At 42.5% G+C, this 26,399-nt stretch overlaps 1 protein-coding gene across 1 annotated transcript; it reads right to left on the bottom strand.

The window, feature by feature from the left end:
* Positions 1 to 8,352: 8,352 nt before the first annotated feature.
* Positions 8,353 to 12,624, bottom strand: LOC109733384 (receptor-like serine/threonine-protein kinase SD1-8). Its single transcript, XM_020292594.4, has 7 exons — positions 11,160 to 12,624; positions 10,429 to 10,545; positions 10,202 to 10,329; positions 9,808 to 10,021; positions 9,471 to 9,717; positions 9,215 to 9,347; positions 8,353 to 8,831 (listed from the first exon to the last, which is right to left on the bottom strand). Exons 1-7 carry the CDS (start codon positions 12,448 to 12,450, stop codon positions 8,520 to 8,522), a joined length of 2,442 nt encoding a protein of 813 aa, XP_020148183.1. The 5' UTR covers positions 12,451 to 12,624; the 3' UTR covers positions 8,353 to 8,519.
* Positions 12,625 to 26,399: the final 13,775 nt, after the last annotated feature.

Genomic DNA, 26,399 nt, shown 5'->3' on the forward strand with positions numbered 1-26,399 from the left:
TTATTGTTCCATGCTATTATATTATCATTCTTGGATGTTTTATAATCATTTTATAGTCATTTTATATCATTTTTTGGGACTAACCTATTGACATAGTGCCAAGTGTCAGTTGCTGTTTTTTGCATGTTTTTTACATCGTAGAAAATCAATATCAAACGGAGTCCAAACACCGCGAAACTTTTTGGAGATTTTTTATGGACCAGAACACCCAAGATGGGCCAGAGCAGCACCTCTGTGGCCTCCCGCACCCCCTCTTTGCACTATAAATTCCCAAATATTTTGAAACCCTTCGGGGTTAACCTAGATCAGAAGTTCCGCCGCCGCAAGGCTCTGTAGCCACCGAAAACCAATCTAGACCCCGTTCCGGCACCCTGCCGGAGGGGGGAATCATCTCGGTGGCCATCTTCATCATCCCGGCGACCACCACGATGAGGAGGGAGTAGTCCACCCTCGGGGCTGAGGGTTTGTACCAGTAGCTATGTGTTTAATCTCTCTCTCTCTCTCGTGATCTTGAGATGTCACGATCTTGATATATCATGGGCTTTGTTAATGTAGATGGATCATATGATGTTTCTCCCCTCTATACTCTTGTTGTGATGAATTGAGTCTTTACCCTTTGAAGTTTTGTCTTGTCGGATTGAATGTTCAGATCTGAGAACACATGATGCATGTCTTGCGGTATGAATACTTGAGGTGACAATGGGGTATCATATTGATTCACTTGATGTATGTTATGGCACTCAACTTGCGGATTCCCAAGGTGACATTGGGGTAATCTATGCATAGGGGTTGATGCACGTTTTTATTATCTTTTCTCTGATAGAAACTTTGGGGTCCCCTTGTAGTTCTTGTGTGGATTGAATATTATGATCATGAAGTTGTTTGATGCATATCGTAGAATTAACTCACGGATACTCATGGTGACATTGGAGTATCTAGGTTACATTAGAGTTGGTTGATGTGTGTCATATGGTGTTATTTTAGTATGAACACTTGATTAGATCGATCGGAAAGAATAGCTTGCGTTATTTTAGTACAAACTCTAGGATAGATTGATCGGAAAGAATAGCTTTGAGGTGGTTCGTACCCTACAAACAATTTCTATATTTTGTTCTCTGCTAATAGGAACTCGGGAGTGATTCTTTATTGCACTTTGAGGGATAATCATATGATCCAACTATGTTAGCATTGTTGGGAGGTTGCACTAGCGAAAGTACGGACCCTAGGCCTTGTCTCTAAGCATTGCAATACCGTTTGTGCTCACTTTTGTTACTTGCTACCTTGCTGCTTTGCTCCTACTACAACAAATCAATATCTACTATCATTACTACACTTTTATCACCATCTCTTCACTGAACTAGTGCACCTATACAATTTGCCATTGTATTGGGTGTGTTGGGGACACAAGAGATTTCTTGTATTTGGTTGTAGGGTCGTTTGAGAGAGACCATCGTCATCCTACACCTCTCACGGATTGATAAACCTTAGGTCATCCACTTGAGGGAAAATTGCTATTGTCCTACAAAACTCTGCGCTTGGAGGCCCAACATGTGTCTACAAGAATAAAGTTGCGTAGTAGACATCACATAGCACTATGCATTTTCAAGCTTTTTGGTAACTTGTTTCCAAAGGGGGAGAAAGTGTATAGATCATAGGCTTCGACAGAGAGAGAGAGAGAGAGATTTGCTTCTTTTTGCTATCTCTTTTGCTACTTGTTTGATAATTATTTGTTTGCTTGCTTGGATGCTACTTTATGTGTGTGTGAGATACTTGTATGGTCATGTGTTTGATCATATCATACGTTAATGCTTGTGCTTGGATGATGATATTATTTATCTCTCATGTATGATCATTCACTTTGCCTTGGTGATGAGTGCATATTTCATTTACTACAATTTTGAGAGCTCCACCAAGATGTATGTGACATGGAAGAGTAACACATGATCCTAATCGATTGTGCATTTGCATTCAAAAGCAAATTTTAAATAATGCACAAATTTAGGGGGAGCTCTTGCTTATCACATACTTCTCAAAGCGACGATACATTTCATTCTTATTATCATTTGTCGAAGCTTTGATCTATATGTTGTCATCAAATACCAAAAAGGGGGAGATTGAGAGTGCAACTAATCCCTGGGTGGTTTTGGTAATTCTTAACAACATATAGCTCATTGAACTAATACTATTTCAAGATGATCATTTCATAAAGTTCAATGATTGGCATGGCATGGACTAGAGATGTGGACCCCTCAAAATGCTAAGGACACATATTGGCTCAAGCTCAAGACTCTACATTTTCATTTTAGTGATCCAAGAACACATTGAGTCCATAGGAAAACCCAATACTATTAAAAGGGGATGAGGTGTTGCTTAATGGCTTGCTTTCTCAAAATGCTTAGTGATATGCTCCAAAATCCCTCAACCACTTTCTCATATCCACATATGTCCCAAACCAAAAGTCAAACTCGGGCCCACCGATTTGATCTATCCGGCGCCACCGAGTTTATTTGACATAGCCATAGCCAGAAACTCTAATCAGTTCGGTCACCGATAGGGATCTCGGTCTCATCGAGATGGGATTGCAAACTCTCTGTTTCCCTTCGTAACGTTTCGGTCTAACCGAGATGAGTGATCGGTCCCACCGAGTTTGCAATGCAAACTCTCTGTTTCCTTTTCGTAACGTTTCGGTCTCACCGAAATGAGCGATCGGTCCCAACCGAGTTTGCCTGACCAACTCTCTGTTTGCCTATTACAGAAATCGGTCTCACTGAGTTCATGTGATCGGTCTCACCGAGATTATGTTATGCCCTAATCCTAATGAAATCGGTCCAACCGAGTTGATCATGTCGGTCCCACTTAAAATCCTAATGTTCACGTTTTGAACTAAATCGGTCTGACCGAGTTTGAGTATTCGGTCCCACCGAGTTTGGTAAATTGTGTGTAATGGTTAGATTTTGTGTGGAGGCTATATATACCCCTCCACCCATTCTCCATTCGTGGAGAAAGCCATCAGAACGTGCCTACACTTCCAGCATTCATTTTCTGAGAGAGAACGACCTACTCATGTGTTGAGAGCAAGATATTCCAATCCAACCACAAGAATCTTGATCTCTAGCCTTCCCCAAGTTGCTTTCCACTCAAATCATCTTTCCACCAAATCCAAATCCGTGAGAGAGAGTTGAGTGTTGGGGAGACTATCATTTGAAGCACAAGAGCAAGGAGTTCATCATCAACACACCATCTATTACCTTTTGGAGAGTGGTGTCTCCTAGATTGGTTAGGTGTCACTTGGGAGCCTCCATCAAGATTGTGGAGTTGAACCAAGGAGTTTGTAAGGGCAAGGAGATCGCCTACTTCGTGAAGATCTACCCAAGTGAGGCAAGTCCTTCGTGGGCGATCGCCATGGTGGGATAGACAAGGTTGCTTCTTCGTGGACCCTTCATGGTTGGAGCCCTCTGGGGACTCGCGCAGCCGTTACCCTTCGTGGGTTGAAGTCTCCATCAAAGTGGATGTACGATAGAACCACCTATCGGAACCACGCCAAAAATCTCCATGTCTACATTGCGTATGCTCCCTCCAAACTCCTCCCCTTTACCTTCATATGCAATGATTTACATTCCGCTGCTATACTCTTAGATTTGCATGTGTAGGTTGATTGCTTGACTTGTGATAAGTTGCTAAAATCTTCCAAGACTTAAAATTGGGAAAAGGCTAGATTTTTATTTGGTCAAGTAGTCTAATCACCCCCCCCCCCTCTAGACATACTTTAGATCCTACAAGTTAGGGTTGCATTTACATTCTACAAACTACTCTCTTTTGGCAAATTATTATTATAATTGTCTTTAACTACTTCTGTTGGCAATTTTATTGTTCTTATAAGGGTGTAAAAATTCTAGAATTATGTTATTATATAGTAGAAAATGATGTATTATAATTTTACAATTATCTTACAACAAGTCATGACTAGGTTCAAGTGTCATTTATACTAATCTCCTCACGAGTTCTATGTAAGTTTTGTGTGGATGAATTTTTTATGACATAGGTGAGACAGTGATATGAGAGGCATATAAGGAGATGCAATCTCTCAAGCTTGGGATGCCCAAGGTACCCCACGAAATATTTTCAAGAGTCTCAAGCGTCTAAGCTTGGAGATGCCCAAGCCCACCCCCCTCCCTCTTCATCAACAATTATGAGTTTGTCTCAGTTAGAACTTTGTCTTTATTTTCCACATATTATGTGTTGTGCTTGGAGCCCCCTTCCATTTTTTTATTGTGGATCATTACAATCACCATATCTAAACAAATTACTTTCAAAGATCTTATGTATGGTCATGTATTTAAAAAATTGCTCTATTGCTTCACTTATATTTGTTAGATCACGTGGTCCAAATAGAAACACAATAAACTCTCTTTTCTTCACTTATATTTCTTTTAGAGATTTGAATAACAATTGGTTGTTGGCATGACATTACTATGTTGGTACCAAAATTGATAAGTATGCATTGGTGGTATAATTAAAAACTTGCATGAACAATATTTAGGACTTATAAACTTGAGAAATGGATTTTGAGCAATTGTTTGAGATAAATTGTCGGTAATTGATGAGCGTAAGGGTAAATAAGCTAATGTTTAATACTAAAAAGATGTTATTCAAGTTGATGGTACCTGAGTCATTCTATAATTAATAAATTAAAAGTTGGGAACTTAAGCTAGTCCTCGAATCGATTGAAGTGTTGAAAAGTGGTGTTGTAAGTAGGCTAGGGACTTTGGTTTAGGCCAGGATGCATAACACGTTTCTAGTAACGAAAGTACCCCCTCGGAGTACTTGACGCAAGGTTCTACGCTAATACCACAAGACACTTGTGTAGTATCTTGAGTTCTTTATGGTTAATGTGGGCTTGAAAGCTTCATTACCATCCACTTCCGCCATATAGCTTGCATCTTTGGTATCGAGCATTGTCCAATCTCACCTTGAGACATGATACATATTTCACTGATACATCCAGATCCCGTGGGAGAACTCAGTTCTCCTACACATAAAACCATATATCTTCATCACACACAAGCACCATACCTACCTATCATGACATTTTTATAGTCATTCCGAGATATATTGCCATGAAACTTCTATCATGATATTTATGTGGCGAGGCCACTCCATTCATCTTCATATATGCTACACTAGATTATTCCACATTTTGGTACCCAGCCAGGGGCATTCATATAGTTTTTTTACATCATGTTCATCATATTTGAATTGAATTATGAGTAAATTCAAAAGTGTATTGTACATCATTATAGAGTGTTGCTTCTGCCCTTTGAGTGAAAACGGAGAAAAAAAGAAAGAAAGAAAAGAGAGAAATTAAAAGAAAAGAAGGAGCAACAATACTATTCCTTTTTAATGTACACTTGTACTTCAAAGTAGCACCTGGTCTGCAGATATCCTAAAGTGCTTCAAAATAACACTACCACGTTGTAATAGAGAGAAATAAAAAAAAGAAAAGAGAGAAATAAAAAGAAAATAAAGTTTTCATGTACTTCTTGTTTTATACACTAGTGAAGACTTTCAAATTATAGAACTTAATCTGTATTTTCCAATGATGAGATTCCTCAAATACTCTAGGTCTTCATGAGCAAGCAAATTGGATGCACGCCCAACTAGTCCATAGGATAAATTTTATACACTTATAGCTCTAGTGCATCTGTTGCATGGAAAAACCTACTCCTTGTATTAACATCAGTTTGACTAATGATCAGTTGCATTGATGCAAGACTATATATCTTTTTGACTTCTCATAAACCCCATCATTACTATCATTTTACCATAAGTGATAATGTATAGACTCATGCTTGAGTATTGCATAAGTTAAGTAGATAATAAAATAAGATCACATAGTTATTGTACTTGGTCAACCTTAGATTTGTTTATGATAAGATTGCCATTAGACATGATGACAAAAGTCTACACTGAGTTATAACATATTATTGACATTCTTTTTAAACCTTTGGCAAGGGGAAATTTGACTCAATGCAATGATTCGGGAAAGACAAGAACAAGTTTGTTTAAGTGCTTAGTTATTACTTATTGTTATTAATTATGTACAATACTTTACATCACTTTTCTTTTGAGTTAAACTTCTACGATTTTGCATCAAACAATCATGTTCATGTTAAGGTAGCATTAACAATCAAAAATAATTTATTTTATCATCTTCCTGCTCAATGACGAGCAGGGACTAAGCTTGATGATGTTGATACTTCTCAAGCGAATCTATCATTTTTGCTATGGTCATGCTAATTTTATGTCATTATTGCATAGTTTTGGAATAATTTTATATTGGGTTAACATATTAATCCAATGCCCAGTGTTCTGCATGGTTTTTGGAATCTGCGGAAAAATACCATTTCAGGGACAAAAAATTAAGTAAAAATATGTGACGCTGTTTTGGATCAGGACAAAGCAAGCAACACCTAAGGCGGTCAGAGGGGAGGCACCAGGCCCCCATCGGGTGTGAGCATGTGGCCTAGGCCTGGTCTACAAGGTGGGGGCGTGTGAAGCACCTAGCCCCCCTCTCCACCTTCTCTTAACGCCCTGCCAATATATTGCTCCGATACCTCAGAACCATTTATCGAGAATTTTTTTCCGCTAGCACCACCACACATTCCGAGGTGATCCAATCCGGAGTTCATTTTCGGTACACTGCCGACAAGGGAAATCGTCGTTGCATCTATCTTCATCAACCTCACAGCCACCATGTCCATGTGTGAGTAGTCCTCTTTGGACTATGGGTCCATAACATTAGTGAGATGGCATCCTCTCCCTTTCTTCTTAGTGCAAAGATCACATGAGTTTCCCTACATGATTGTGATCAATTTGATGTAATTCTTGGTATGCTTATTGTGGTGTGATGAATTATCGAGCTTTTAGTTCTTTGCTGCATGTTTTATAGACATATGCTCTTCGAGCTGTCAGTCTGTCACTGGCCATGTTTAACCGATGATCTCCAAGAGAGATTTATTTATGTTAGATGGGTTCAAACCTGAAAGTAATATATTCTAGTGACAAAAAGGGAAAAGGGCTTGTATTATGTTATTGCCACTAAGCATAAAAATATAGTTGTCTAGTTGTCTTGGTGATGAACCGAGGTAAAGAGAATATATTATTAACATTGTGTCACTTTGCTTGAAGCAATGCTTGGGTCTCCACAAAAATTGATATATTGGTTCTCAACTAAGGAAAATGCTTGTTGCATGCTGCAAACCCTTGCTCTTCAAGGCCTAACAACTTTTATAGCGGGAAGCAGAAGCAGCCTCCCCCTCCCACCACCCAAAAAACATTTCTCCACTAGCCCAAATTTTCTCTAGGAGAGGACCAAACTGAACCAACATTTGCAAGGAAAGCTTGTCATTGCCTTGTCGTCAAAGCCAATGCCACTTGCGACTTGCTCTGTCGCGATGGCACTGACCATCGGCCAAGGCATTGAAAAAGGCGGTGGTGTCGGTGAAGAAGAAGAAGGCACCACCCTCTCTGACATATCCCCCTTGGCCTACATGCCCTTTCTCAACGTACTACAACTGCGTCGCTCCCCCTTCACCTCTGATGGCCATTGAGGAGCCCTCTTTCGACGAGACAAGGAGCAAGGACGACATGCTCGATGAAATGCTTGCAAGATTTTTGTTTTTCTTTGTAATGCCTCGTTGAACGGTGAATGATATGGTGATAATTTCTACGATGTTTATTGCTATTGTTGTGATAAAATTGAGCCAGATGAGATGTTTGAGTTCTTGATGCAATTGGATGAGAGGGCGATCGAGGAGCGTGCAATCATGTTCATGGATCCAACCAAGATGGATGAGAGTGCGATATAATATTGGGAATTCACTTGTGGGAAGAACTTTGCTAAGTCGTTTGGTGGTGGTGCCATCGGTGATGGCGCGAGTGTGTGATTCGATTGTGATTCATATTCACTTTTGATCCACCATGTGCTTGCTGTTTTTTGGGATGAACTTGTTGCAGTCGGTGCCCTTTGGCTCAAATGTCATTGTGTTTTAGTTGTTTGTTGGATTGGATGAAGTATGTTAATGTTTGTAGTTAAGATGTGGTGCATTTGAATTGTTTAGGTTTGTGTTAAAATGTGGTGTATTTGTTTGGAATGTTTGTGGAAACGTTTGGAAGACTAGCAAAAGAATTTTAGGGAGGATTAAGTTTTGGGAAAGGGCTAGGTGCACGAAAAATTAATCTCTTAAAATTTGGGTATTTAAAGGATGGGGAAGGACTAGAGATCGTAGGACCCAATCATTGACCCATCATGTATTAAATCATTGCCTACCATCTGCGCACATGCAAATGCAGTTCAGTTAAAATTTTGTGGGATCTTGAATATGTTACCAGTCTCCATGATTTACATAGGTGTGTTTATTAAGAGGTATACACATGTCTATCAATTAGTCATGAGTAACATCTTCAATCTTCGTTTCCAGGTCCAGCTTTCCCTCCGTCCCCCCATCCATGCATCCTTGCTACCTGCCTTCAATGTTCGTGATGGTCAGCTCAACATTGCCGGATGTGTCGTCCAACACATCGAGAAGGTCCACTGGAGTGCTCACTGGCGTGCAGACCACCGGCCGAAGTGGCCGCCCGGGTGCCTGCTGGTGCGACAGCATGGGGATTACAACAGACATTTGCGGTCGTTGGCTTGGGCTCTCCTGAACGCATAGTAGCCCTACCTGGATGCATGTCACGGCCTGCTCTAGCTCCACCAGTGAGCAGCCATCGCGCACGGCTGGGTCAAGGAGCTCGAGGCTCTTGTTCTCTTCAAATAGCTTCCATGCCTGCAAAAAACATATTTTGTTTGTCAAGGTCGCCGTGGATTTCAATGTGGTTCCATCAGGGTGAGTTTCTTGGTTCAGACAAACGGGGTTGGGACTTGGGCTGTGTAGGCACAAAAGTTTGAATTGAAATGAACTTAAAAAAAATACCGTCTGTTTAAGGCACATCTAGATGTGCCCTTCTTATTGCACATCTAAATTATTCAATCAAACATACAAAGGGAAAAAATACCATAAGAATCCTCGTATAAAATTAATGACATATGAGTTAAATGTGCAATAATTAAGGCACGTCTAGATATGCTTTAGTGAAACTGAAAAAATTACACGACAAAATTCATTTTGATTATTTTGTACTAGGCTGCAAGAGGTAATTGATTGCTTACATGAGCTATGAGGTTGAAACTTCGTTGGTTCCTCCTGCCGCTGACGATCTCCAATAACAACACACCAAGGCTGTAAACGTCCTGCATGAACGATACCAAGCCGTCCATGGCGTACTCCGGTGACATGTAGCCACTGCCAGCACGCCGTACGAAAAAACAACAATCATAAAATCTGGCGAGGGTACACTCTTAAAGAAACAAAAAAAACTACATTACTTCAACATTGCCGTGTTATATGCAAAGTTGTAGTCCTTACTATGTTCCAACAATCCTTTCTGTGACGGTCGAGTGCTGACTGTCGCCGATGCTACTAAACAGCTTGGCGATTCCGAAATCGGATATCTTGGCCACCATGTCCCCGTCAAGGAGAACGTTTGCCGCCTTGAGGTCTCGGTGGATCATCGTGTGCCTCGAGTCCTGGTGAAGGTAGAGCAGCCCTCTAGCAATGCCTAGGGTGATGTCCATCCTTTTCTTCCAACTTAAGGTGGCGCGCCTCCTTGGATCTGTTGACGAATTCACAGAATTAAATTTCTTTGCAGAAATGGTCACAACTGTTTTGCCGCATGCAGTTAGGGTGAGTGACATGTACTAACCAAAAATGAAGGTGTCCAAGCTCTTGTTGCTCATGTACTCGTATACCAGTATCCTCTCGGAGCAGTGAATGCAGCAGCCGAGCAGGCGTACGAGGTTGCGGTGCTGCAGCTTGGCAATCAGGTCCACCTCGTTCTTGAACTCTTTCAGTCCTTGCACCCTGTTCTCCGCCGACAGCTTCTTCACCGCAACTTCCTGGCCGTCTAGCATTTCACCCTGATAAATTCAGCTGGTCAGATTTCGGTACCGACTAACTGACCATTACGAAATTTCGGTCCTGATTGGTACCAGGAAGACTAGTACTGCTACTATCCAGCTGTTGTTTATATGACCATAGGAAAATTCAGTCCTGATTTACATGGACTCTATGTAGTATTGCAATGTGTAAACTATCACCTTGTAAACGATGCCGAAGCCACCACGGCCGATCTCGTTTTTGGGGCAGAACCCACCGGTGGCGGCTCTAATGACTTCGAGATGGTACGTCGGGCATTCGCCTCTCAAGATGTCTTCAAACATGGTGGCTGCAAAACGGACAAGGCACATGAGCAATATGATAGAGCAGCAAGCAAAGCAGCAGTTTCAGATTCAGATTATCCTCTGAAAACGCAGAGGGCTCTGACCTTCCTGGCCGCGCCGGATCCTTCTCCAGATCAGGAGGCCGATCGATAGCGCAAGCAATGCAACCCCTGTTGTCACCGCGGCGATGACCACCGCGAACTTCTTGGTCTTGGTTGTCTCTGAAGAATGCCGAGCTGAGTTAAATGCACAAAAATTGCACTCCTCAAGCCAGTGTGTTAGCAAAGGTGCATCGATCATAAATGTTTGAGCTTGACATGTTTGTCCTGCTAGGCGATTTGACAAGGTCCTTGCACACAATACTATAGTTTGGTGCTACATACTCCCTCCGTAAACTAACATAAGATCATTTGGATCACCTACGGAGTACTAGTGATTGGAAATATCATTCTCTGCATGGACTGAATTCAGCCGGAGGTTCCCACATGAATTAATTTATGCCTCATGGGTGGTTGAAGTCAAGCTAAGGGAACAAGGTTTTTTTTTTCCAAGAGTATGCCAAAGGCGTACCATATTTTTATAGAAGGAAAAAAAATATTTACAAGACGTGCGCCACGAATGCGAACAAACTCGTGTAGCATAGGTACAAACCAACACCCACACCTAACTAGAATCCTAGGCTAACTTCTCATGAATCGTTGGAGACCTCCTACACCCAGCCCGGCAGCCTTCCACTCGGCCACCTCATCTAGCAAGATCACGAACAGGTTTTTTTTTCATACGTACATGCAACTGGCTGATTTGAATAAGAAGAGAGAATTGCATATGTACTTACCTAGGTCAGACAATGCCAGCCTGACGAAGAGATCCTGCCCGCCGTCGACGAACCGCGTGTCCATCAGCTCGCCGAACCACTGTATGCACCCGGTGCCGGCCCCGCCTCCACGGATGTCCGACGCCGCGTACGCCGTGCAATTGCAGTTGGACAGGCACCTCCGGCCGCACTCCTCGAGCGAGGCGCCGGCGTCCACGCTGCTGCCGTGCGTCTCCGGCAGCTTCACGCCGCGCACAGCGTAGAACCCGTCGCTGTCGTCGCCGCCGCACCGTAGCGGCGTTCTTCGGGCGCACCCGCCGGACGCGTCCCGCATGCGCCACTCCGCCGGCGACCTCTGCCGGAACCCGCGGACGCAGCTGCACACGATGGCGTCCACCACGTTGCACACCCCGAACGCGCCGCACAGCCCGTAGCTGTCGCACTGGTCCCTCGGCCCCGACCAGAAGGTGTTCCATGCGCCCGTGGCGCGGTCCCAGACCTTACGCTGCATCACGCCGGACTCGTTCAGGACGACGCGGGACGGCGGCGAGCCGGCGCGGTCGCGGTACCCGTAGGAGACCTCGTCGGCGGTGTCGGTGAACCGGAACTCGAACATGTCCTCGAAGGTGGTCATCTCCGGTATGCCGCTGAACCGCACGCCGTTCCAGGGCCCCGTCCGGTACGTCTTGCGCCCCTCCCTCCAGATGTGCAGCTCCGGCGAGCCGCTCGCGTCCATGTCGTAGCGGAAGTCGCCGGCGGACGGGTCGTCGGCGTCGCGCCACGACGAGAGGGACCACTCGGCGCCGGTCCGGAGGTCCCTCCCGGTCCGCATCTCGGAGATGAACGTGTTGGTGGGGTGCTCGAAGCTCTGCCACACCACGGCGCCGGCCTCGCTCGCGAGCACCAGGTTGCCGTTGTCGTGGAGCTGCGCGACCGCAGCCGACGCCGCGGCCGAGGAGTTGGACGACCAGACGGTCTCGTTATCCCTCGCGGTGACGAGGAGCACGAGGTCTCCTCTGCCGCTGAGCATGACCATGCCGGAGGACAGGGCGCTGAGCGGGCGGCCGCGGTTTGCGACCCAGACGACGGCCGGAGGGGAGACGGTGAACCATATGCCGAGGAACCACTTGGTGCCGTTGGCGACGGGGAAGAGGCCGAGCTGGAAGACGCCACCGGGAGAGACCAGCCTCTGTTCGCCGCCGATGGCCCCCTGCCGTGTCAACGTCAACGAGCTATCGGCGACCACGGCCGAGGCTGTGAGAAGCAGCACGGACAGCAATGGGAGGACGAGTCGGCGGTGGCTCTGGTTCATGATGATCTTGCGCCGGCTCAATATGGAAGTACGGCGAATGTTACCGTGGAGCCGGTGGATTTCTTGCCGAGTTCTATATACCGATGGCTGGCAGGTGTACAGCACGCATGTCACAGAATGTTGTCACGGACGGGACGGGTGGTAACCCGAAAGGAACGAAATTGCCACTGCAAGAATGCGGTGACAGATCGATGGTAAGCGAGATCGCTGACTCGTCTAATTTGTTGGCATTTGCCAAGTTGTTTCGTCCATGTCTGCAGATGCAGCAATCAAGACTTCTTGGTCAGAATTCTTGCTCGACACTGAAGCTTGGTGGCACGTGATTTTGACCATTTCAAAACAGTTCTGGTGTGAAATTATTGATTTCCATACGTTGCTAGTTGTCAGTATCAGTGCGTGGCTTGGTTTGAACCTAACGTTAGTGCCAAAGCTCGATGATGCCAGTGAAGACGAATCGTAAATCATATTCATGGCTTAAGAGTTAAAATATTCTCTTACTATTCATGGTCAAGGAATTGGATTTTCTCCACGATAGACTCGCTTTCGTTCATTGGCAGATTTTTATCTGATCTCCAGTTATCACAGCAAGCCAAACATGAGGTTACTGCCGGGAGACATCAACCTGCTCAAGTAAGGTCTTGGATTCCACCACCTAGTGGAATTGCCAACATTAAAGTTGACGGAGCTGTGAGGAGTATATGGGTTCCTCCGCACTTGTACTTCATGGTATGACAGACCCTGCCACGCTTGCCGTGAAGCTGCTTCGATACATCCTCTCTAAACACGAGGACGATTCAGATTAGCCCATACCTCTTCATAAAAAAGGATATGATGATCGATTAAGACGAGCTTCCACTCTAGTGACAGACTGCATGAAGAGATGGAACATTGATCCGATGGTCCAGTGCTTCCTACAGTACCTACTGTACTTGACTTGTTCTAGGTTTGAGATTCTGCTGAATTATGCCACACACACTGTTTTTCCCTTCATATTGTCAATAAATACGACCTCTGTAAACTAATATAAAACATTATCCCGTATATGATGTACACCTGGACAGCGAGCTGGGTCATTTATTTATTTATTGATTTGAAATAGCCAAAAAAATGCGTGTATGGGAGGACTCGAACAAGGTACTTCCTGGACGTGATAACCAACCAGCTAGCATGAGCAATTGTGTTTGGGACCGGCTATATGTCAATCGACTGAATTCTTATTTAGGGTCAGTCACTTTTTCTTTGCAAAGCATATACATCACGACTCAGCTTCATATTACTCCTAGTCTCTTCTGAATTTAATTAAGATTGCCGAATCAGACGGGTTGGTGTGCTAGTTTCTCACTTAGCTAGCTACTACTCCCTCCGTTCCCAAATATTTGTCTTTCTAGAGATTGCAACAAGTAACTACATACGAAGCAAAATGAGTGAATCTATACTCTAAAATATGTCTACATACATCCGCATGTTTAGTCCATTTGAAATGCCTAGAAAGACAAATATTAAGTAACGGAGGAAGTAGGTAGGAGCAAACAAGTACTAGTACTGAGTAGACTAGTAATAGAATATCAGGAGATGGCCCGTGTATTACCGTTGAAGAAGAAAGAGTATAAAAAAACTGAACATTGACAGTACCCTTTAAGAAGAAAGGCAAAAAAAACCAGGTAATGGCAAAATTTGCACGCAATTTACACAGAAATTGCGCTTTGTTATAACATGCAAAAATAAGGGTATTACCGTTAAGAAAGAAAATGAAATCAAATTAAAATTAAGATGAAGACAAAATAATGAATTTTTCTAGGGAAGAATAAAACCCTTTAAGAAGAAAGATAATAAAAAAATGAAAATTTCTAGGGAAGATTGAAACCCTTTGAGAAGAAAGAAAAAAAAACAAAATAATGAAGTTTTCTAGGGAAAAATGAAATCATTTAAGAAGAAAGAAAATGAAAAACTAAAACAAATACAAAATAATGAAGTTCTCTATGGAAGCATGAAACCCTTTAAGAAAACAAAAATTAAAATTAAAACAAAATAATGAAATTTTCTATGTAAGAATTAAACCCCTTTAAGAAGAAAGAAAATATAAAAAACCAAAATAAACTAATGAAGTTTTGGGAAAATGAAAACCTTTAAGAAGAAATGAAATTAAAAAATAACTTCCACATAAGTATGCCCTGAAATTGCACTTTTCTAAATGCCAAAAATAAGCATATATAGTGCAATTTTTGCTTCTACTATAATTTACACACATGGTGTATCATACTTGCGTGTATACTGACTTACAAACACAAAAATAAAAATATTTTTTAAGAAGAAATAAAGTGTAGTGGCATTGGTACCACCCTTTAAGAAGAAAGGAATTCAAAAAAAAGAATGATACAATGTGCATACAATTTACACATAAATGGCACTTTTTAGTTATGTAAGAATAAACATATTATGGTGAATTTTACATAAAAACGAAAATTTTAATCAAGGAACAAATAAGTGGCATTGGTATCGTCCTTAAAAAACAGAAAATGAATTAAAAACTAAACATACTAAAACAAATAAAGTTTTCTAAGAGAGAATAAATTAGCGACATTGGTATTACTCTTAAGAAGAAAGAAAATAAAGAAAAACCTTGCACACAACTTTGCACTGAAATTGCACTTTTTATAATATGCACCGAATACACATATAATAATGGAACTTTAGCAGTGTAGTATAATTTACACACATATTGTACTGTACTTTCATGCATACATACACCTAATAATAGAAAAATGTATTTAATTAGCGAAAAAATTGCACAAAACAATTAGCATTGGTATTACCGTTAAAGAATAAAGAAAATGAAAAAAAAACAAAACTGTCCACACAATTAGCAAAAAAATGCACTTTTTATAATATGTAGAATAAATATATAAGAGGGAAGTTTCCATACTCTGATGTAATTTGTGCATGTAGTACTTGCATGTATACATTTTTCACGCACTCAACATCTGAAATACACATAAAGAAAAATAAACTCAACTGAAAAATAAAAAATAAAAGCATACACGTGCAGAAAACAAAAGTAAACACATGAGAAAAAGCATACACACACCAAAATACAGCCCAAGAAGGAAATCGACTGACCCAAAATAGGTGTCAATCAAGTCCAAACAGCCCAATACCACCACCAAAATGTAATAGAAAAAAGAAAAGCTACACAAATCTTAAAGCACAATCCAAGGGTCAGAAAATTGACTGACCACAAAACTAAAATTCAGCTGACTGAAATCTAGCTAAAGTGATTGTGTTTACACATTTCCTTCCCGTTCTTTTTTTCTTTCCACTTTCCTTTTTTCTTTTTTCCCTTTTGTTATTCCTTTTTCCTCTCGTTTTTTCAAACAGTTTTTTCGGTTTTCATTTTCCTTTTTTCTTTTCCGTTTACTTTTCTTCTTTCTGTTACTTTTTGTTTTTGTTTTTCTTTTGCAATGTGCAAACCTTTTCAGTTTCCTTTTTCTAAAAAAATCAATGAACTTTTTTTTAATATTGATGAATTTTATGAATGTTTTGTTCTAAATTGATGAACCTTTTTCAAAATGAATGAATTATTTCCAAATACAATGAACTTCTTTTCAAAATCGATGGACTTCTTTCAAAATAGATAAACTTTTACCAAATTTGATGATTTTTTAAAAATCCATGAAGTTTTTTTTTCAAAATCGATGATTTTTAAAAAAAATCTTGGTATTTTTAATTTGGGAACATTTTGCAAATCCACTAATTTTTTCAAATGCATGAACTTTTTTAAAAAGATGAATCGTTTTTCAAATTCAACGGTCAAAGGTCAAACATGTCAATGGTCAACATTTCTTGCAGCTCAACCATGAGGAAGTTTTTTTGGTCGAACCACAAAAAAGTGATCTGGCGTATGCTCTTGGCGAGCGACAGCTGATCGCTCATGTAGTTGGGCCGGTCCAGGAAAGCTGGTGTGCAAGCGCTGTGTCTGCTAACTAGCTCAGAAGTGGTGACTAGGCGCTCCCGCTGTACAAGGAGTAGCGTCACACAAACCAGCGCACACACCCCTCCGTGCTAGGTCTGGCCCATTTTCTTTTCTTTTTTTAACCTTCAAAAAATGGGTGCATGAAGTAGGATTCAAACTATGGACCTCTCTGATTACTTCCATCCACTATAACCAACTAGGACAACTTACTTGTTGTGTCTAATTACTTCTTTTATATATTTTTTTGTGCAGCTTGTCAATCTGTTATTTTTTTTGCTTTTGTGTGGCCTTTTTTTCTTTGATTTTAATCATTTATTATTATTATTATTATTATTATTATTATTATTATTATTATTATTATTATTATTTTCTTATTATTTTTCATTTTCGTAAATTCGTGAACTCTTTTTCAAATATATGAACTTATTTTAAGGATGTTGAGAAACAACAGGCTCTCAGACGGAGCGTTTTGGCCTGCTGGGCACCATTTGTCGAACATGGTCTAGTTTTGTACATCCTTCAAATGACCCCAACTTTTGCAGTAAGGTGGGCATTGCCCATGGTAGGCATCAGTGCCAGGTTTGAACAATTTCTGACACCGTATGCAAGTTGCGACACGTCCGGTCATTTATCGGTATTTTTCACCGAAAAACTCCAGAAAATGCAAAATTTATTGAAAATTCAAACAACTTGGCATGGTGCCTTGAATTGGTCATACAAGGCCATGAAAAAAATTTGGGGTCATTTCAAATATGTCAAGAAACAACGTGCTCTGAGATGGAGCCTTCTAGCCAACCGAACACCCTTCATTGAGCGTGGTCTAGTTTTGGGCATTCTTGAAATGACCCCAACTTTTTCAAGCAGGTGGGCATGACCATGGTAGGCATCCATGTCTCCATGTCCAGTTTGAATGATTTCTGACACCGTATGCAAGTTGCGACACATCCGGCAATTTATCGCCCTTTTTTGACCGAGAAAACTCTAGAAAATGTAAATTTTGTAGAAAACCAAAAATTTTTGGCATGGTGCCTTGATTTGTTCATACAAGCTAATGAAAAAAATTAATTCATTTGACGGATGTCAAGAAAAAACGCGCTCTCAAACGGAGCCTTCTGACCTTTTGAACATGAACATGTTTAACAAAATTTTGAACATGAACATTTCGAGAGAGCATTTTTTTCTTGACATCCGTCAAATGACCTAATTTTTTTTCATTGGCTTGTATGAACAATTCAAGACACCATGCCAAGGTTTTTAAAAATGTTAATTTTCAAAATGATGTTTGCTATTTTAAAAAATGTTCATGTTTTGACATCAGGAGCAATTTTTTAAAAAATCAAACATTCCGAGGAGTTCATAAAATGTTCGCATTTTGAAAAAATTGTTCGTAGTTTCAGAAAATGCCTGTGTTTTTAGTTTTGTTCCTGTTTTCGAAAAATGTTCATATTTTCAAAAAATTGTTTGTAGTTTCGAAAAATGTTCTCCTATTTTTTTTAAACAAAGTTTGAGATTTTGAAACATTGTTCACAAAAGGTTCCGAGTTTTTTAAAAATATGTTCACAAATTTTGAAAATGTTTGGGTTTCAAAAATATTTACTTTGTCAAACAGAAATTCACCTACGAAATTTAAAAGAAAATAATCTTTTTGGGTTAGTGATGTTATGCACTCGCGGGTGTGTGTGTGTGTGTGTGTGTGTGTGTGTGTGTGTGTTAGATCCGCTCAGGCATTTTAGTATTTGTGAATTGGTGTTTAGGTGTTGCCGCTTTCGCCAGTTCTGTAAGTACGGCACTGCTAATCTAGCACTTGAGGCCGGCAGACCCGGATGATTCTCTTATTATTCCTGCGAACTTGGTGATTGATCAATAAAGTGAAGCATATTTCCTCTAAAAAACAAGTTAAACATTAAGGTTTTGAATTTGCAGAAAAGCTTTTGTTTAAGGGTTTAGACGAGAGGAACCACATTGACACCAATGTTGGTACTAGCATTCTCTCTTCTCTTTTTTACGGGCGATACTAGCAGTCTAGCACTCCTTATACTGAATGTTAAACCAATTATCCGCAAGAAAAAAAAAGGAATGGTAAAAGCGAACTACTTAAGTGCAATATTTTTTAAGGCTGAACATACTTCATTTTATTGATTGCAAATGTTTATAGATATTGTAATAAGATAGGGGTGGAGAAGCTAAATATGGCGTCATGCATCTAGTACAAGAGTGTATTTAGCTAGGCTACATGCCTCGATATTAGGAGCCCTTCCTTAATGAATGAATGGGAAAGCAGCAAAATCCCTCACAAAAACCTTGATCTCCCAAATGATATTATCATGTCTCTCGTGGGTTGAAATCCTGCATGAATATTTCCAATGACCACGTTGTAATAAGAGGTAATGAGTAGCTAGTTGCGTGCTAGATCAACAGCAAGGGTCGTCGCCTTGTGAGAGCATCTCTAGCAGACTTCGTATAATGCCAACCCGCAAAACGCGTATACAATTCGCGGAAAAATGGTTTTACGGGTCGGCGCGGGCGGCGGCAGAGTCAGACCCCGCAAAACGGACCCTAAAAAATGATATTCGCAGAATATGCTCTTTTACGGGTCGACTATGCGGGGTCTACTCGGCCGCCACTGAAAACCTCCGATAAGCAAATTTGACAATTAAGTTCAAATTCAAACAATAAACATAGTTCGCGCGCAAATAAAAGCATAGTTTGGTACGACAAACGCAAAAGGACTTCACACAAAAGCGACGACCACGTCCATCGTCATATTTCTCGCTTTTCATCTGTCGTCATGATCTTCACTCTGCACCACCTCCATCGATGCCATCGCCACCCTCGAATCCATCACCGACACTTGTTCCAACTCTGGCACCGAAAGCATCATCGGGCGCACTAAATGCATCGGCGACATTTGTTCCAAATACCGATGAGAAAACATCGCCCGCACAGTAACGCACCGGCCGCCGCAAGCATCCTCCTCTTCAAGATGTCTCTCCTTGACATATCATGCCATTCTTTGGTGATGTCGTCCATGTCATTGCGGTTCAATGTCATGATCATATTCTCTTCGGCAAGAAGCTTGGAAATAGCTTTGTACTCAGAGGCATGTGCTCTTCTCTCCTCAATGGCCGCCTTGCACAACCCCTCATCCTTGAGCAATTGCCACTTCTCTTGCTTCTCTAGTGCCTTCTACTCGGCCAACTCTTTCTTTGTCTCCACTACCTTCGCTAACATCAACTCATTTGATTGCACCATGGCATCTATCTTGTCCCGCAAGCTCGATGCTTCATGTTCCCTCTTGATCTTCTCCTTTGTCTTCTTGTCACCATCGGGCTTGTTCAAGTTTCTTGGGCCATCATCATCTTCATCTTCATCCATGTTCGTAAGTGAACCTCTCTTCAGTGGGGATTTTTTGTCAATCAACCTCCACTTGCCGCACTCTTTGAGCAAGTCCCAACAATGCTCTAGTTTGAAAATTTTGCCTTCCGAAGCTTCCATGCCTTTGTATCTTTTGAAGGAAATATGCCCTAGAGGCAATAATAAAGTTGTTATTTTATATTTCCTTATTCATGATAAATGTTTATTATTCATGCTAGAATTGTATTGATCGGAAACTTAAATACATGTGTGAATACATAATCAAATACCGTCTCCCTAGTAAGCCTCTACTTGACTAGCTCGTTGATCAACGATGGTTAAGGTTTCCTAACCATGGACATGTGTTGTCATTTTATAACGGGATCTTATCATTAGGAGAATAATGTGATGGACAAGACCCTCCGTTAGCTTAGCATTATGATCGTTCAGTTTTACTGCTATTGCTTTGTTCATGTCAAATACATATTCCTTCGAGTATGAGATTATGCAACTCCCGGATACCGGAGGAATGCCTTGTGTGCTATCAAACGTCACAACGTAACTGGGTGATCATAAAGATGCTCTACAGGTATCTCCGAAGGTGTTTGTTGAGTTGGCATAGATCGAGATTAGGATTTGTCACTCCGAGTATCGGAGAGTTATCTCTGGGCCCTCTCGGTAATACACATCATAAGCTTGCAAGCAAACGACTAAGGAGTTGGTCACGAGGTGATGTATTACGGAACGAGTAAAGAGACTTGCCGGTAACGAGATTGAACTAGGTATGAAGATACCGACGATTGAATCTCGGGCAAGTAACATACGGATGGACAAAGGGAATTACGTATGTTGTCATAAGGTTCGACCGATAAAGATCTTTGTAGTATATGTAGGAGCCAATATGGGCATCCAGGTTCCGCTATTGGTTATTGACCGGAGAGGTGTCTCGGTCATGTCTACATAGTTCTCGAACCCGTAGGGTCCACACGCTTAACGTTCGATGTCGATTTGGTATTATATGAGTTATGTGGTTTGGTGACCGAATGTTGTTCGGAGTCCATGATGAGATCAAGGACATGAGGAGGAGCTCCGGAATGGTCGGAGGTACAGATAGATATATAGGACGATGCTATTTGGTCTCCGGAATAGTTTCGGAATGCACCGGAAAGTTATCGAAATGCCGGAAGGGGTTCCGGAGGCACCGGGAGAGTATTGGGCCTTAGTGGGCCAAGTGAAAGGGAACACACCAGCCCACATGGGCTGGTGCGCCCCCTTTAGGGCAGCCACACCTAATACATGGTAAGGGGGGCGCCACCCCCTCTTACCATATCCCGGGGAAGGGAGGAAAGAAAGAAGGGGGTGCCTCCCCCCTTTCCTTCCCCCTTGTGCCATTATATGGCAAGGGGGGCGCACAAAAGGGAGGAGCCCTAGGGCTGCCTCCACACCTGTTGGGGCGCCCTAGGGGCTGCCTCCTCCCCTCCCACACCTATATATATGTGGGAGGGGTTCCACACAAGACACAGCTTATTCCATGCCATGTGTCGGTACCCCTCCGCCTCTAGTTTACTCCTCCACTCTAGATCATCACAGTGCTTAGGCGAAGCCCTGCGGGATTGCTTCACCACCACCGTCACCACGTCGTTATGCTGATGGAACTCATCTACTACCTCGCCCCGCTTGCTGGATCAAGATGGCGAGGATGACACCGAGCTAAATGTGTGCAGAACGCGGAGGTGTCGTACATTCGGTACTTGATCGGGCGGATCGCGAAGGTGTACGACTACATCAACCGCGTTGAATAAACGCTTCCTCTTACTGTCTACGAGGGTACGTAGACACACTCTCCCACTCGTTGCTATGCATCTCCATAGATAGATCATTGCGTGTGTGTAGAATTTTTTTGTTTTCCATGCAACGTTTCCCAACAGTGGCATCAGAGCCAGGTCTATGCGTAGATGATATGCACGAGTAGAACACAAAGAGTTGTGGGCGGTGATAGTCATACTGCTTACCACCAACATCTTATTTTGATTCAGTGGTATTGTGGGATGAAGCGGCCCGGACCAACCTTACATGTCCACGCACATGAGACCGGTTCCACCGACAGACATGCAACTAGTTTTGCATAAAGGTGGCTGGCGGGTGTCTGTTTCTCCTACTTTAGTTGAATCGAATTTGACTACGACCGGTCCTTGAAGAATGTTAAAACAGCAAAATTGACGAAACACCGTTGTGGTTTTGTGCGTAGGTAAGAACCGTTCTTGCTAGAAGCCCGTAGCAGCCACGTAAAACTTGCAACAACAAAGTAGAGGACGTCTAACTTGTTTTTGCAGGGCATGTTGTGATGTGATATGGTCAAGACATGAGGTGATATACGTTATTGTATGAGATGATCATGTTTTGTAAAAGTTATCGGCAACCGGAGGAGCCTTATGGTTGTCTCTTTATTGTATGAAATGCAAACACCATGTAATTGCTTTACTTTATCACTATGCATTAGCGATAGTTGTAGAAGCAATAGTTGGTGAGATAGCCATGACGCAACGATGGAGATCAAGGTGTCGAGCTGGTGACGATGGTGATCATGACGATGCTTTGGAGATGGAGATCAAAAGCACAAGAAGATGATGGCCATATCATGTCACATATTTTGATTGCATGTGATGTTTATCATTTATGCATCTTGTTTTGCTTAGTATGACGGTAGCATTATAAGATGATCCCTTCACTAAATTTCAAGGTATAAGTGTTCTTCCTGAGTATGCACCATTGCAACAGTTCGTCATGTTGAGACACCACGTGATGATCGGGTGTGATAGACTCTACGTTCACATACAACGGGTGCCAGACAGTTTTGCATATGCGGAATACTCGGGTTAAACTTGACGAGCCTAGCATGTACAGACATGGCCTCGGAACACTGGAGACCGAAAGGTCGAACGTGAATCATATAGTAGATATGATCAACATAGAGATGTTCACCATTGATGACTACTCCATCTCACGTGATGATCGGACATGGATTAGTTATTTGGATCATGTATCACTTAGATCACTTGAGGGATGTCTATTTAAGTGGGAGTTCTTAAGTAATTTGATTAATGGAACTTAATTTATCATGAACTTAGTCCTGATAGTATTTACAACTCTATGTTGTAGATCAATAGCTCGCGATATAGCTCCCTTATTTTTGATATGCTCCTAGAAAAAAATAAGTTGAAAGATGATAGTAGCAATGATGCGGACTGGGTTTGTGATCTGACGATTATCCTCATTGCTGCACAGAAGAATTATGTCCTTGATGCACCACTAGGTGACAGACCTATTGCAGGAGAAGATGCAGACGTTATGAACGTTTGGCAAGCTCGACATGATAACTACTTAATAGTTTAGTGCACCATGCTTTACGGCTTAGAACCGGGACTTCAAAAACATTTTGAATGCCACGAAGCATATGAGATGTTCCAAGAGCTGAAATTGGTATTTCAGACTCATGCCCATGTCGAGAGGTATGAGACCTCTGACAAGTACTTTGCCTACAAGATGGAGGAGAATAGCTCAACCAGTGAGCATGTGCTCAGAATGTCTGGGTACTGCAATCGCTTGAAATCAAGTGGGAGTTAATCTTCCAAATAAGATAGTGATTGGCAAAGTTCTCTAGTCACTATCACCAAGCTGCTAGAACTTCATGATGAACTATAATATGCAAGGAATGATAATAATTCCCAAGCTCTTCGCAATGCTGAAATCGGCGAAGGTAGAAATCAAGAAAGAGCATCAAGTGTTGATGGTTAAAAAGGACCACTAGTTTCAATAAAAAGGGCAAGGGAAAGAAAGGGAACTTCAAGAAGAATGGCCAGAAAGTTGTCGCTCCCATGAAGAAACCCAAAGCTAAACCCAAGCCTGAAACTGAGTGTTTCTACTGGAAAGAAAATGGTCACTGGAAGTGGAACTGCCCCAAATACTTGGCGGATAAGAAGGATGGCAAAGTGAACAAAGGTATATTTGATATACATGTTATTGATGTGTACCTTACTAGTGTTCGTAGTAGCCCCTGGGTATTTGATACCGGTTCAGCTGCTAGGATTAGAAATTCGAAACAAGAGTTGCAGAATAAACAGAGACTAATTAAGGGCGAGGTGACGATGTGTGTTGGAAGTGATTCCAAGGTTGATACGATCACCATCGCACACTCCCTCTACCTTCGGGATTAGTATTGAGCCTAAATAAATGTTATTTGGTGTTTGCGTTGAGCATGAATATGATTAGATCATGTTTATTGCAATACAATTATTCATTTAAGTCGGAGAATAATTGTTGTTCTGTTTACATGAATAAAACCTTCTATGGTCATACACCCAATGTCAATGGTTTATTGAATCTCGATCGTGGTGATACACATATTTATAATATTGATGCCAAAAGATGAAAAATTGATAATGATAGTGCAACATACTTGTGGCCTGCCGTTTAGGTCATATTGGTGTAAAGCGCATGAAGAAACTCCATGCAGATGGGATTTTGGAATCACTTGATTATGAATCATTTAATACTTGCAAACCATGCCTCATGGGCAAGATGACTAAAACTCCGTTCTCCGGAACAATGGAGCGAGCTAATGAATTATTGGAAATAATACATTACGATGTATGCAGTCCGATGAGTTTGAAGCACGCGGCGGGTATTGTTATTTTGTGACCTTCACAGATGATTTGAGTAGGTATGTGTCGGTGTCAAAACCGGCGGATCTCGGGTAGGGGGTCCCGAACTGTGCGCCTAAGGTCGATGGGAACAGGAGACAGGGGACACGATGTTTACCCAGGTTCGGGCCCTCTCTATGGAGGTAATACCCTACTTCCTGCTTGATTGATCTTGATGAATATGAGTGTTACAAGAGTTGATCTGCCACGAGATCGTAATGGCTAAACCCTAGAAGTCTAGCCTGTATGATTGTGTTCGTCCCTATGGACTAAGCCCTCCGGTTTATATAGACACCGGAGGGGACTAGGGAAGCACCAAAGTCGGTTACAGAGAAAGGAATCTTCATGTCTAGACGCCAAGCTTGCCTTCTACGCCAATGAGAGTCCCATCCGGACACGGGAGAGAGTCTTCGGTCTTACATCTTCACAGCCCATCAGTCCGGCCCACGTCTAACAGGCCGAACGCCCGAGGACCCCTTAGTCCAGGACTCCCTCAGTAGCCCCCGAATCAGGCTTTCAATGACGATGTGTCCGGCGCGCAGATTGTCTTCGGCATTGCAAGGCGGGTTCCTCCTCCGATGACTTCAAAGAGCTGTATTTGGCCTTTCATTTAATGTCATACCCATCGGCTTCTATGCATCCATTGCTTCAGCTTCCACGTGTCGAGCGAATACGAGAGGTCAGGGTATGTTTTGCATATAACACCCCGGCCATGTAAGAAAAGTGTCTATTTAAAGGGATTGGATCTCAGATCCGCTTCACATGACGCGGAAAATTCTCCGAGCTTGCTAGGAGAGACCACTCCAACATGGCTAGCGTTCCCAATTCTTCCTCCCGCCCCCACGGCCCTGAAAAAGGCGATTGGGAGAGATGTTCCGTATCCCACGGTCAGCTAGTGAAGCTGCAAACACAGGGATTTCTTCCCCCCACGGATCTAGTCCCCGTTCGAGCAGGATTGACTTCCTTCAACAGCGGGGCTCAGGCTGAGAATTTCCCCAATCCATCCAGGGGGGAACGAGTGTGCTTCGTTCCCAACCTGCTAAGAGGCGTCGGTTTTCCAATTCATCCGTTCCTCCGAGGACTTCTGGAGTATTATGGTCTTCATCTTCACAATTTCACTCCTGCCTCCATTCTGCACCTCGCGGGTTACGTCGCTCTTTGTGAGCTATTCCTGGGTTGTGAGGCCCATTTTGAATTGTGGAGGAAGCTATTCTGCCTCGTCCCTCGTAACCAAGAGGGATCAATATTTGAAGTGGGCGGAGCCGGGGTATGGCGCATCGCCGGGACCGGATACCTGTCCGGCACACCAAAGAAGGCATCCGAAGAGTGGCCTTCCGAATGGTTCTATATTGAGGACATCGCCCTTCCTGACCCAGTCCGAATGGGTCTTCCCGAATTCGCAAGTGTTCCGATGAAGAGACGCCACAGCTGGCGCCCTCGGAGCCTCGAGGAGGAAGATAGCGTGGAAGTCCATCAACTGATGAGCAAGATAAAGACGCTTGCCCAGTCCGGATTATCAATAGTCAAGGTAATGACGACTTCCATAGTGCGAGGGGTCCAGCCACTCCAATACAGAGGGCTTCCTATGTGGCACTATAATGGGGAAGACGACGCCTCCCTCTGCGGTCGGAAGGGTCCGGACACCCCCACCGCTTTGGCAAAAATATTGGCCGAGCTGTTCAAAGGGGAGGAAGAGGAAGTTATTCGTATCAAGCGCAGAGATGGATTCTCCATGTACAATCCTCCTAGCTGCATGAGTTCCAACCCCGCTGCTCCACTCATTCTACTCCCTGAGTCAATTTTAATGAACATTAATCCGTCCATTTGTAACAGGAATGGCGAAAGATCACCAAGGGGCTACACTACCCCGCCCCACAGCCAGAGGACCACAACCGGGACCTTGACCCCGGATTCGAAGAGGATCC

The sequence above is a fragment of the Aegilops tauschii genome, chromosome 1 (genome assembly GCF_002575655.3).
Source record: "Aegilops tauschii subsp. strangulata cultivar AL8/78 chromosome 1, Aet v6.0, whole genome shotgun sequence".
Taxonomy (NCBI): domain Eukaryota; kingdom Viridiplantae; phylum Streptophyta; class Magnoliopsida; order Poales; family Poaceae; genus Aegilops; species Aegilops tauschii.

Coding starts and splice junctions, on each gene's coding strand:
- LOC109733384 (XM_020292594.4), bottom strand. CDS start 12,450: ATGAACCAGAGCCACCGCCGACTCGTCCTCCCATTGCTGTCCGTGCTG. Junction 9,718..9,807: donor CTTGGACACCTTCATTTTTG/GTTAGTACATGT, acceptor ATTCGTCAACAG/ATCCAAGGAGGCGCGCCACC. Junction 9,348..9,470: donor GAAAGGATTGTTGGAACATA/GTAAGGACTACA, acceptor GCGTGCTGGCAG/TGGCTACATGTCACCGGAGT.